The 11711-nt window shown below is 41.6% G+C and overlaps 1 protein-coding gene across 1 annotated transcript; it reads left to right on the forward strand.

Annotated features, from left to right (window-relative positions):
- Positions 1-4328: 4328 nt before the first annotated feature.
- LOC140871078 (uncharacterized) lies at positions 4329-7833 on the forward strand. Its single transcript, XM_073273521.1, has 6 exons — positions 4329-4392; positions 4629-5518; positions 6497-6673; positions 6884-7063; positions 7247-7385; positions 7616-7833. Exons 1-6 carry the CDS (start codon positions 4329-4331, stop codon positions 7831-7833), a joined length of 1668 nt encoding a protein of 555 aa, XP_073129622.1.
- Positions 7834-11711: the final 3878 nt, after the last annotated feature.

The following is an 11711-nucleotide window of genomic DNA, read 5'->3' on the forward strand; positions in this document are numbered from 1 at the left end:
CGATCGACTTCGGCACACCATGCAATCTCACAACGCTGCTAACATATAACTCAGCCATCTAATCGTGACGATACATCATTCTGTACGGAATGAAACAAGCAGACTTTGTCAATCGGTCGATCACTACCCAAATAGCATCGCATCATCGAACAGATCGCGGTAGCCTTGTGACAAAATTCATAGAAATGTGATCCAATTCTATTCAGGAATAGATAGACTGTGCAACAGACCACCGAGTCTCTTCCTCTCTGCTTTTACTTGCTGACAGTTCAAACATCGAGATACAAATCTCGCAACATCGCTGTATCACCTAAGATTTCATAATTTAAATTCCATGCCTAAAATTCTTTTTTTAATAACTATGATTTTAATTGCTTGGAATTAATTGCTTAAGTTTCCTTTAAAGTTTAAGTGCTCAAATATTTAAGTTATTATTATTGAAATTTTTGAGACAGTGATTTTCGGTTCCGGCATTTGACGATAGTGGATTTCGGCGATGAATTCCAAGACTTGTTATTTTAAAAGTTTAGTAGGGAGGTAGGAGGAAATTAGATGAGAGTTCAAAAGTTAAAAGTTACCGGGTATCAGAAATCATTTTCTTATTATTGCAATATTGAGCTTATTCTTTAACTTTTTCAAAAGTTAGAATTTTCATAAACCCGGATTAGTAAAACCCAATTTAATATTTTTAATATGGGATTTTTAAACTTAGGAATTTTATTAGTATAAGTTAGTAGGTAAAAGTTGTACTTTAAATTTGCATTATTAAAGCAACACTCACACCTACTTTTAAATACTTACATCTTTGCTTACACACAAATGTACACACTACACACTCAACTTTTAAAACACTTAAATCATTTTATTTCAAATCCTAGCCACCCAAAGTCCTTAGTAGCCGCCCCATTCTTCTCTCCTCTCCCATTCTCTTTTTTTTTGTTCGGCCGTTCCCTTCCTTGATCTCCAGCCACCGCCGCCGTCGCCAGAAGACCCTCTAGGGAGGTTGTTCTAGGTGTTGGTCAAGGGTTTCCAGCTACTTCCCCTCTTGTTTTCGAATTCTTTGGGTAATTTTAAGTGAAGACAAGTATATTCATTTTCTTGGGCATTCCATGTTTCTTGACAATTTTCGAATGGCTCATGTTTTTGCAAGACTAGGCTTCGGTTTATAGGGATTTTTCAGCTAGGGTTATGTTAAATTTTGAAATTTTCATACATGTTCATGATTGAGAGTTGAATGATGCAATGTGATGAGAAAAATGATGGGTTTCAATGCATGTTGTCACTCTCGAAAATTTCAGAAGTAATGCAAGCCTAAATTTAGAATTTTACATGGTGATTGGGATGTTTCTAAGGCATGTGAAGTGTATTTTAATGTCTGGCAATTGGTTGCATTGATTTCTCAAGAATTCAAGGTATTTTGGTGCATAAAATTGATGTTTTTGAATTGTGGAGTGGAGGTATGGTTGAGGGCTGCCAAGGTGTTTGTGTTAATTCCTAAGAGATGGTATGGAGTGTGTTTAGTGGTTTGGAAGTAGGTGGGGTAAGGATATATGGCTTGGTGGTGATTCCTCATAGTAGAAGTGTTGTGGGATGGCATTAGCATTGAGCAGGGCAGTCTGATTTCGGGGCAGGGGAGGATCTGAACATGGTCTGGGCGTGGTTAGGGCTGGTCCTAGGTCTAGGTTATGATGTTTTGGTCATGTTGGTATAAAATGGGCTCGTTTTGGTTAAGACTTTAATGAGTTATGGGTTTTTGAAGTTAAGGTGTCGGTGCAGAATTTTAGGAGTAAAAGTGGGCTGTCCGGAATTGAGTTTTGATAGGATTGTTCGAGTGGTCAAATGAAGTTACAAACTAGTCCTATGGCTTGTTGGTAGTGTATGGAGAGTTTCGGTTTGAGCGGGGTCGAATTCAGTTGAGGTAAGAATGAGATATGAGCTTTTGGGTGCGATTGCTCGGGTTATGCCTTGGTTGTGAACAATAGAGTTAAGTATGAGTCTTAACACCTAGGGGCAGCCACTCTCCCACCCTATGTCCACAATTTTGTGTTGATTCTCATTTCCTAAAGTTGAATACTTGTATGTTAGGTCTCGCCTTTGAGCCAAGCAAATGTTTATAAAGGAAGTCGCATTTAACCATGCATGCTAAGTATTTTGAGCCGAGTCAAGGAAGGAAAAGGAAAACATATTTTTTTTAAATGAAGTGATTTGATTGTGACGAGACATGATATTTATGGGTGGGGGATTTCTCACTCACTTACCATAGACCTGTAGATCGAGACCGGGAGACATCCCGGGATCCCTATCAAAATAGACGAGTAGTGTGAGATCGGGAAAAATCTTGGGATCCCTACCAAATGACAAATAAAGGGATAAGTCACGTCGGGAGGAATCTCGGCATCTTGCCGGCATAGTGCACTGCAGCCATTGATCAATCAATACAGAGGGTCACACTTCAAGGATCTAAGTTTATAGTTTCAGTTTCAGTATCAGTTTGACTCGTCTTATTGCATTCAGTTTTCAGTCATGCATGAGTTTCAGTTAAGTTAAGAAGGTTCAAGATTTTCATAGCATGATTTGGCGTGTGTTCATCAATTACATGTTGTCTCATTCTTTTGTAGCATGCGCATTCTTACAGCTTATGTTTCAAGTATATTATGTATAGTATTTTGAGTATTACTGCAGTTATTTTAAACCCTTGTTATTACACTGTTTATACTTGCTGGGTCATTAGACTCACTATGCTTGTTTGATTGTCAGGTGAGGAGGAGTTTGTAGGGACCGAAGGTCAGGGTCCTTGAGGGGAGGTCTCCGGTGGAGCGAGGCCCTAAGACCGATGTTATTTCATGTTTTCCGCATTAGTGATGATGTAATAATAAGTTTTTTTAAACTAAGTACTTTTGGTGATAGTAGGATGTGTTTTCCCTGTGCTTGGAGTTTATGATTTAAAGTTTGTTATCGATATTATTGCAACCATGTGGGTTGACTTTATTTTTCTTTATGAATAACTGTCGTAGTATGCAACCTTCTTTTCTCCTACGTCTTCTTCTTTTATTTTATGCTCGTATGGTTGCTTGAGACAGGTTGGCTTGTCTACTTACAAACAAGTCATGGTAAAATTTTTTAAAAAAATCCGTATTTTCTTTTATTATTTAATTAAGTATAGAGTGAAGGGTCGTTTCAGTTGGTATCAGAGCACGGTCTTGGTTTGGGCTGAGCCTACTGACGGTTGCTGAAACTCAAGGGATCTTGCCTCAAAGTCTGTAAGATTTATGTTTCGCTTATTGCTATTTGATCAGATTAGTAGCATTAGTTTCTTAAATTATTTGAGCATGTTTTATGTTTAAATAAAAATATTTTTCTTAAGGCATCAAATTTGAATTTTTGAAATTTGAACTTGCGCTCAGATGGCACCTCGATGTGATCCCCATGCACCTCCACCGCCGCCACTTTCTCTGCCCCCTCCACCAGTTGATGCTGGGGCTCAGGTGCTAGCCGAACTGGCTCGTATCTTAGAGCAGCATGTCGAGGCCCCAAGGGCTAGACCTAGTGCGGTCTATGAGAAGTTTAGGAAGATGGATCCTAAGGACTTCTCTGGTACTACGGATCCGATGGTAGCGGTGGGCTGGATTCGCTCGCTAGAGGCGATTTTCCGCTACATGGATTTGGGAGATGCGGACCGAGTTCGCTGTATGACGTTCCTTCTCAAGGATGAAGCCGCCTTGTGGTTTGAGGGTGTGGAGAAGACTGTCGATGTTACCACAATGACTTGGGAAGCATTCAAGACTCTCTTCTATAAGAAGTACTTTACGGCTGAGGTGAGGGCGCAGATGAAGAAAGAGTTTATGAGTCTCCGGCAGGGAGATCTGACTCTATCCGAGTTTGTTTGGAAATTTGAGAGGGGCTGCCACTTAGTGCCATTGATAGGGAATGATGAGACGGAGAAGTTGCAGCACTTTGTTGAGTGTCTGTGGCCTACTATTCGTAGGGACCTGATGATGGCTGAGCCAGTGGACTATGCAGCTGCCGTCAGGAAAGCTATGAGGTCCGAACAGTCCTTGAAGGACATTAGTGTCGAGGTTCATGGCAAGAGGGCCTTCACTCACCAGGGTCACTAGCAGCAGCATGGAAAGAAGCCATATCAGGGACAGCAGAGGCCCCAAGGGCACCATCAGGCCCAGAGACCTGCTCCTCCCAGGACTGAGGATAAGCCTATTTTCCAGACATTCCACCGTCCACAATTTGGGAAGTTCTTGAAGGAAGCAAGAGTGTGTTTCAAATGCAAGAAGCCGGGTCATGTATCTAAAGACTGCCCGAAGTTGAGGAGGCCCATGCAGGGTCGAGTGTTCGTGATGCAGGCCGAGGAGGCCGACCCAGATACCACACTCATCACAGGTAACATCTTAAGTTTTTCTTGGGTTTAGAGCAGTTAATCGATTCACTGATGCATGTGATTTTATGTTTTCTTGTTTGGGGTCAATAATTTTGTTGCATGTTGCATGATTGGAGAATTTGACTGTATTAGCATGCGTAGTATCTTGTTTGGGATTTGATGACTTAGAATGAGTCTAAGTAGAACTTGTGTTATTTAACTTCGATCTTTTCTGTGGATGTATTCACCGTTAATGCAGGTAGGATTGTAGTAACTGGTGTAGCCACTAGTGCTTTGTTAGACTCGGGAGCTACACACTCTTTTATTTCGGAGGCATTTACCCGTAAGCAGAGTATTGAGTATGAAGAGTTGTTGGGTGGCTTCACAGTAACCATCCCATCAAGGGAAGAATTGTCTACGAGGAATATAGTGAGGAATCTTAAGCTCTTGTTGCAAGGGCAGTCAGTGAATGCCGATCTGATAGTGTTGCCCATGCCTGAGTTTGACCTGATACTTGGGATGGACTGGATGACGAAGAACGCTGTGGTGATTGATTTTCAGCAGCGATCAGTGATGGTCCGACCGGAGGGAAATGAACCATTCTGGTTTGAGGCTACTAGGACCTCGAAGAGGACTCAACTTATATCTCTCATGCAAGCTAAGAAGTTGGTGCATGATGGATGTGTGACATTCGTAGCCAGTGTATCTTTGTCAGAGTTGCCAGCACCCCCGAATATTTCAGATGTGGACGTGGTCAAGGATTTTGAGGATGTGTTTCCAGATGAAGTTGCAGGTATCCCACCTGATAGAGAAGTCGAGTTCTCTATAGACTTGATATCGGGTACTGTGCCAATCTCTAAGGCACCGTACAGACTAGATCCCACAGAAATGAAGGAACTGAAAGAGCAGATTGAAGAGTTTCTTGATAAAGGGTTCATACGCCCTAGCTTCTCTCCATGGGGCGCATCGGTCCTCTTTGTGAAAAAGAAGGACGGAAGTATGAGATTGTGCATAGACTATCGAGGGTTGAATGGTGTAACAGTGAAGAACAAGTACCCACTTCCTAGAATTGAGGATCTCTTTGATCAGTTACAAGGAGATTTTGTGTTTTCAAAGACTGATCTTCGTTCGGGATATCACCAGTTGAAGGTGAAGGAGTCTGATGTGTTCAAGACAGCGTTTAGGACTCGTTATGGCCACTACGAATTCCTTGTGATGCCGTTCGGGATGATGAACGCGCCCGCAGTCTTCATGGATCTTATGAACTGCGTGTTTCAGCCGTACTTGGATCAGTTTTTCATTGTCTTTATTGACGATATCCTCATTTATTCGAAGGATAGAGAAGAACATACCCAGCATTTGAGGACAATTCTATGAGTACTCCGAGAGCGGAAGTTGTATGCTAAGTTCGACAAGTGCGAATTTTGGTTAGAGATAGTACCATTCTTGGGTCATATTATTTCCAAGGATGTAGTGGAAGTAGATCCTTCCAAGGTCCAAGCAGTGAAGGAGTGGTCTGTGCCAAGAAGCGCATCGGAGATTCGAAGTTTTCTCGAATTGGCCGGATAATATAGGAAGTTTATCAAGGTCTTTTCATCGATTGCGGTGCCCTTGACAGGGCTGACCAAGAAGAATGCCAAGTTTATTTGGAGGCCAGAGTGTCAAGAGAGCTTTGATGTGTTGAAGGAAGCTCTCACGACAGCACCAGTGTTAGCTATGCCATCTGGAGATGGACATTTTGTAGTTTACACTGATGCTTCCAAGTTGGGACTTGTGGCAGTGCTTATGCAGAGAGATAGGGTTATCACTTATGCTTCAAGGCAGTTTAAGGAGCATGAGAAAAACTACCCTACTCATGATTTGTAGTTAGAAGCAGTGGTGTTCGCTCTCAAGATTTGGAGACACTATCTCTACGGAGAGAAGTGTAAGATATTCACCGACCATAAGAGCCTCAAATACTTCTTCACCCAGAAGGAGTTGAATATGAGACAACGGAGATTGTTAGAGTTTCTGAAAGATTATGACTGCGATATTAGCAACCACCCGGGTAAAGCTAATGTAGTCGCAGATGCATTGAGTAGAAAGTCAGCAGTGATTGCCTCTTTGACGGTGTCTAGACCTTTGCAGGATGAGATTCAGAGATTCGGACTAGAGTTCTATGTCGAGGGTAGAGCTCCTAGATTGTCAGCTTTATCAGTGCAGACTTCGTTGTTTGATCATTTCAGAGTTGCTCAAGCAGTTGATGAGCAGTTGAGCAAGTGGAGACGGAGAGCCGACGAGAGAGGCAGTGACTTGTACTCAGTGGTAGGTGGGATTGTGAGGTTCAGAGATAGACTTTGGGTGCCCGCAGGTGATTCTTTGCAAGTTACTATCATGGCAGAGGCGCATACATGACCGTACTCTATCCACCCAGGCAGTACCAAGATGTATCGAGATCTTTAGCAGTTGTATTGGTGGCCGGGCATGATGCGCGATATCGCCCAATTTGTGTCAGAATGTCTGACATGCCAGCAGGTCAAAGCAGAACATCAGAGACCTGCAGGATTGCTTAAGCCACTCCTTATTCCTGAGTGGAAATGGGAAAATATTACCATGTTATTGGATTTCGTTGTTGGCTTGCCGAGGACAGTGAGAGGTTCGAATGTTATTTGGGTTATTGTTGACCGTCTCACTAAGTCGGCGCACTTTTTGCCAGTGAGGACGAATTTCTCCATGACTCGGTATGCGGAGTTGTATATCCGGGAGATAGTCAGACTACATGGTATCCCTGTTTCCATAGTGTCTGATAGAGATCTGCGGTTTACTTCGTCTTTTTGGAAGAGTCTTCATTCAGCTTTGGGGACGAAGCTTTTGTTTAGCATTGCCTTCCACCCCTAGATGGATGGACAGTCCAAGAGGGTGATTCAGATTCTAGAGGACCTTCTGAGAGCCTGTGCTATTGACTTTCATAATATGAGGGAGTCGAGGTTACCATTGGTGGAATTTGCATATGACAACAGCTATCAGGCCACCATTGGTATGGCGCCTTACGAGGCACTCTATGGGAGACCTTGTAGATCACGGTATTTTGGACCAAGATCGGTGAGAGGTCGGAGTTGGGACCCGAGATTGTTCAGCAGACTGCTGAAGTTGTGGCCAAGATCCGTGATAGGATGAGGACTGCACAGATCAGGCAGAAGAGTTACGCCGATCATAGGAGGAGAGACTTGGAGTTCTCTGTGGGTGATCATGTCTTTATCCGAGTAGCTCCTTTGAAAGGCATGATGAGATTCGGGAAGAAGGGGAAATTAGATCCGAGGTTCGTTGGACCTTTTGAGATTCCTGATAGGGTGGGGACGTTAGCCTATAGGGTGGCTTTGCCGCTTAATCTTGCTGGAGTACACAACGTCTTCCGTGTATCCATGCTGAGGAAGTACATCTCGAATTCTTTTCATGTGCTCAACCTCGAGCCTCTTCAGTTATAGCCTCATATGACTTATGAAGAGAGACCTGACCGGATTATGGAGAGGCAGGAGAGGAGACTCCGTAACAAGACTATTCCAATGGTCAAGGTTAAGTGGTTGAATCATTCAGATGAAGAGGCCACTTGGGAGACAGAGACAGATATTAGGACTCGCTATCCAGAGCTATTTGGTAAGTTCTAATTTCGAGGACAAAATTTTTCATATTAGGGACGGAGGAATTGTAGCACCTAAGATTTCGTAATTTAAATTCCATGCCTAAAATTCTTTTTTTAATAATTATGATTTTAATTGCTTAGAATTAATTGCTTAAGTTTCCTTTAAAGTTTAAGTGCTCAAATATTTAAGTTGTTTATTATTGAAATTTTTGAGACAGTGATTTCCGGTTCCGGCGTTTGGCGATGGTGGATTTCGGCGGTGAATTCCAAGACTTGTTATTTTAAAATTTTAGTAGGGAGGTAGGAGGAAATAAGATGAGAGTTCAAAAGTTAGAAGTTAATGGGTATCAGAAATCATTTTCTTATTATTGCAATATTGAGCTTATTCTTTAACTTTTTCAAAATTTAGAATTTTCATAAACCCGAATTAGTAAAACCCAATTTAATATTTTTAATATGGGGTTTTTAAACTTAGGAATTTTATTAGTGTAAGTTAGTAGGTAAAATTTTTACTTTAAAGTTGTACTATTAAAGCAACACTCACACCTACTTTTAAATACTTACACCTTTGCTTACACATACATGTACACATTACACACTACACACTCAACTTTTAAAACACTTAAATAATTTTATTTCAAACCCTAGCCACCCAAAGTCCTTAGTAGCCGCCCCATTCTTCTCTTCTCTCCTCTCCCATTCTCTTTTTTTTTGTTTGGCCATTCCCTTCCTTGAGCTCCAGCCGCCGCCTCCGCCGGAAGACCCTCTAGGGAGGTTGTTCTAGGTGTTGGTCAAAATTTACCAGCTCCTTACTCTCTTGTTTTCGAATTCTTTGGGTAATTTTAAGTGAAGGCAAGTATATTCATTTTCTTGGGCATTCAAGCAAGTTAGCTAAGCATCTTTCCATGTTTCTTGATAATTTTTGAATGGCTCATGTTTTTGCAAGACTAGGCTTCGGTTTTTAGGGATTTTTCAGCTAGGGTTGTGTTAAATTTTGAAATTTTCATACATGTTCATGATTGAGAGTTGAATGATGCAATGTGATGAGAAAAATGATGGGTTTCAATGCATGTTGTCACTCTTGAAAATTTCAGAAGCAATGCAACCCTAAATTTTGAATTTTACATTGTGATTGGGCTGTTTTTAAGGCATGTAAAGTGTATTTTAATGTTTGGCACTTGGTTGAATTGATTTCTAAAAAATTCAAGGTATTTTGGTGCATAAAATTGATGTTTTTGAATTGTGGAGTGGAGGTATGGTTGAGGGCTGCCAAGGTGTTTGTGTTAAGTCCTAAGAGATGGTATGGAGTGTGTTTAGTGGTTTGGAAGTATGTGGGGGTAAGGATATATGGCTTGGTGGTGATTCCTCATAGTAGAAGTGTTGTGGGATGACATTTGCATTGAGCATGGCAGTCTGATTTTGGGGCAGGGGAGGATCTGAACATGGTCTGGGCGTGGTTAGGGCTGGTCCTAGGTCTAGGTTATGTTGTTGTGGTCGCGTTGGTATAAAATGGGCTCGTTTCGGTTAAGATTTCAATGAGTTATGGGTCTTTGAAGTTAAGGTGTCGGTGCAGACTTTTAGGAGTAAAAGTGGGCTGTCCGGAATTGAGTTTTGATAGGATTGTTCGAGTGGTTAAATGAAGTTACAAACTGGTCCTATGGCTTGTTGGTAGTTAATGGAGAGTGTCGGTTTGAGCGGGGTCAAATTCGGTTAAGGTAAGAATGAGATATGGGCTTTTGGGTGCGATTGCTCGGGTTATGCCTTGGTTGTGAGCAATAGAGTTAAGTATGAGTCTTAACACCTAGGGGCAGCCACTCTCCCACCCTATGTCCACAATTTTGTATTGATTCTCATTTCCTAAAGTTGCATACTTGTATGTTGGGCCTCGCCTGTGAGCCGAGCAAATGTTTATAAAGGAAGTCGCATTTAACCATGCATGCTAAGTATTTTGAGCCGAGTCAAAGAAGGGAAAGGAAAACATATTTTTTTTAAACGAAGTGATTTGATTGTGACGAGACAGGGTATTGACGGGTGGGGGATGCCTCACTCACTTACCATAGACGGGTAGATCGAGACCGGGAGACATCCCGGGATCCCTACCAAAATAGACGGGTAGTGTGAGATCTGGAAAAATCTCGGGATCCCTACCAAATGACAGATAAAGGGGTAAATCGCTTCGGGAGGAATCTCGGCGTCTTGCCATCATAGTGCACTGCAGCCATTGATCGATCAAAACAGAGGGTCACAATTCAAGGATCTAAGTTTACAGTTTCAGTTTCAGTATCAGTTTGACTCGTCTTATTGCATTCAGTTTTCAGTCATGCATGAGTTTCATTTAAGTTAAGAAGGTTCAAGAGTTTCATAGCGTGAGTTGGCGTTTCTTCATCAATTACATGTTGTCTCATTCTTTTGTAGCATGCGCATTCCTACAGCTTATGTTTCAAGTATATTATGTATAGTATTTTGAGTATTACTGCAGTTATTTTAAACCCTTGTTATTACACTGTTTGTACTTGTTGGGTCATTAGACTCACTATGCTTGTTTGATTGTCAGGTAAGGAGGAGTTTGTAGGGACCGAGGGGCAGGGTCTTTGAGGGGAGGTCTCCGGCGGAGCGAGGCCCTACGGCCGATGCTATTTCATGTTTTCCGCATTAGTGATGATGTAATAATGAATTTTTTTTAAACTAAGTACTTTTGGTGATAGCCAGGATGTGTTTTTCCTGTGCTTGGAGTTTATGATTTAAAGTTTGTTATCGATATTATTGCAACCGTGTGGGGTTGCCTTTATTTTTCTTTATGAATGACTGTCGTAGTATGCAACCTTCTTTTCTCCTACTCTTTTTCTTTTCTTTTATGCTCGTATGGTTGCTTGAGACAGGTTGGCTTGTCTACATACAAACAAGTCATGGCAAAATTTTTTAAAAAAATCCGTAATTTCTTTTATTAATTAATTAAGTATAGAGTGAAGAGTCGTTTCAATCGCTCTTCATTCTCTTCCACCAAAACAGGTTCTTCAGATTGTTATACATCTTACGGTCTTCAGGATGAACACTGAACTGACTGCAATGAGCCTCTCAGAGAATACGCTGCCTCAACTCAGAAATATCAGGCACAACAATATGGTTATTCACAAACAAAACATCATCTCTAACCTGGAATTCAGACTGATGCCCAGATCTGACTTTTTCTACTGAAACCTGAATGCTCGGATCAGACTTCTATGCTTCTTTGATCGCAACAAACAACTACGGCTCGGCTTGAATAGCAAACACTATGATAGTCCTCCTATCTATTTCAAACCCCAACCCAGAAGTGCAACAATCATCGATCAACTTAGAAACACCGATAGTAGAAAGAGATAAGGAACAAAGCTTTCGGCTCAAGGCATCTGCAACTGCATTCGACTTTCCCGGATAATACTTGATTTCACAGTCGAAATCCTTCAACAGATCTAACCATCTCCTCTGTCTCATATTCAGCAATGCCTATGAAAACAAGTACTTAAGACTCTTATGATCAGAAAAAAAGATCTCGAAAGACTTCCCATACAGATAGTGACGCCAGATATTCAGAGCAAATACAATCGCAGCTAGTTCAAGATCATGAACCGGATAACGAGTCTCGTGCGACTTCAGCTTCCTCGATGCATACGCTATCACATGCTTATGCTGCATAAGAACACAACCCAAACCTCAGTTAAAAGCATCAAAATAGATTGTGAA

The sequence above is a fragment of the Henckelia pumila genome, unplaced genomic scaffold (genome assembly GCF_033568475.1).
Source record: "Henckelia pumila isolate YLH828 unplaced genomic scaffold, ASM3356847v2 CTG_38, whole genome shotgun sequence".
Lineage (NCBI taxonomy): Eukaryota > Viridiplantae > Streptophyta > Magnoliopsida > Lamiales > Gesneriaceae > Henckelia > Henckelia pumila.

What these genes read in the sequence shown, in the direction of transcription:
- LOC140871078 (XM_073273521.1), top strand. Translation starts at nt 4,329, where the DNA reads ATGCAGGGTCGAGTGTTCGTGATGCAGGCCGAGGAGGCCGACCCAGAT. An exon ending in AGATACCACACTCATCACAG is followed by an intron (nt 4,393 to 4,628) that starts GTAACATCTTAA and finishes CCGTTAATGCAG; the next exon opens with GTAGGATTGTAGTAACTGGT. An exon ending in CGGGATATCACCAGTTGAAG is followed by an intron (nt 5,519 to 6,496) that starts GTGAAGGAGTCT and finishes AGACCTTTGCAG; the next exon opens with GATGAGATTCAGAGATTCGG.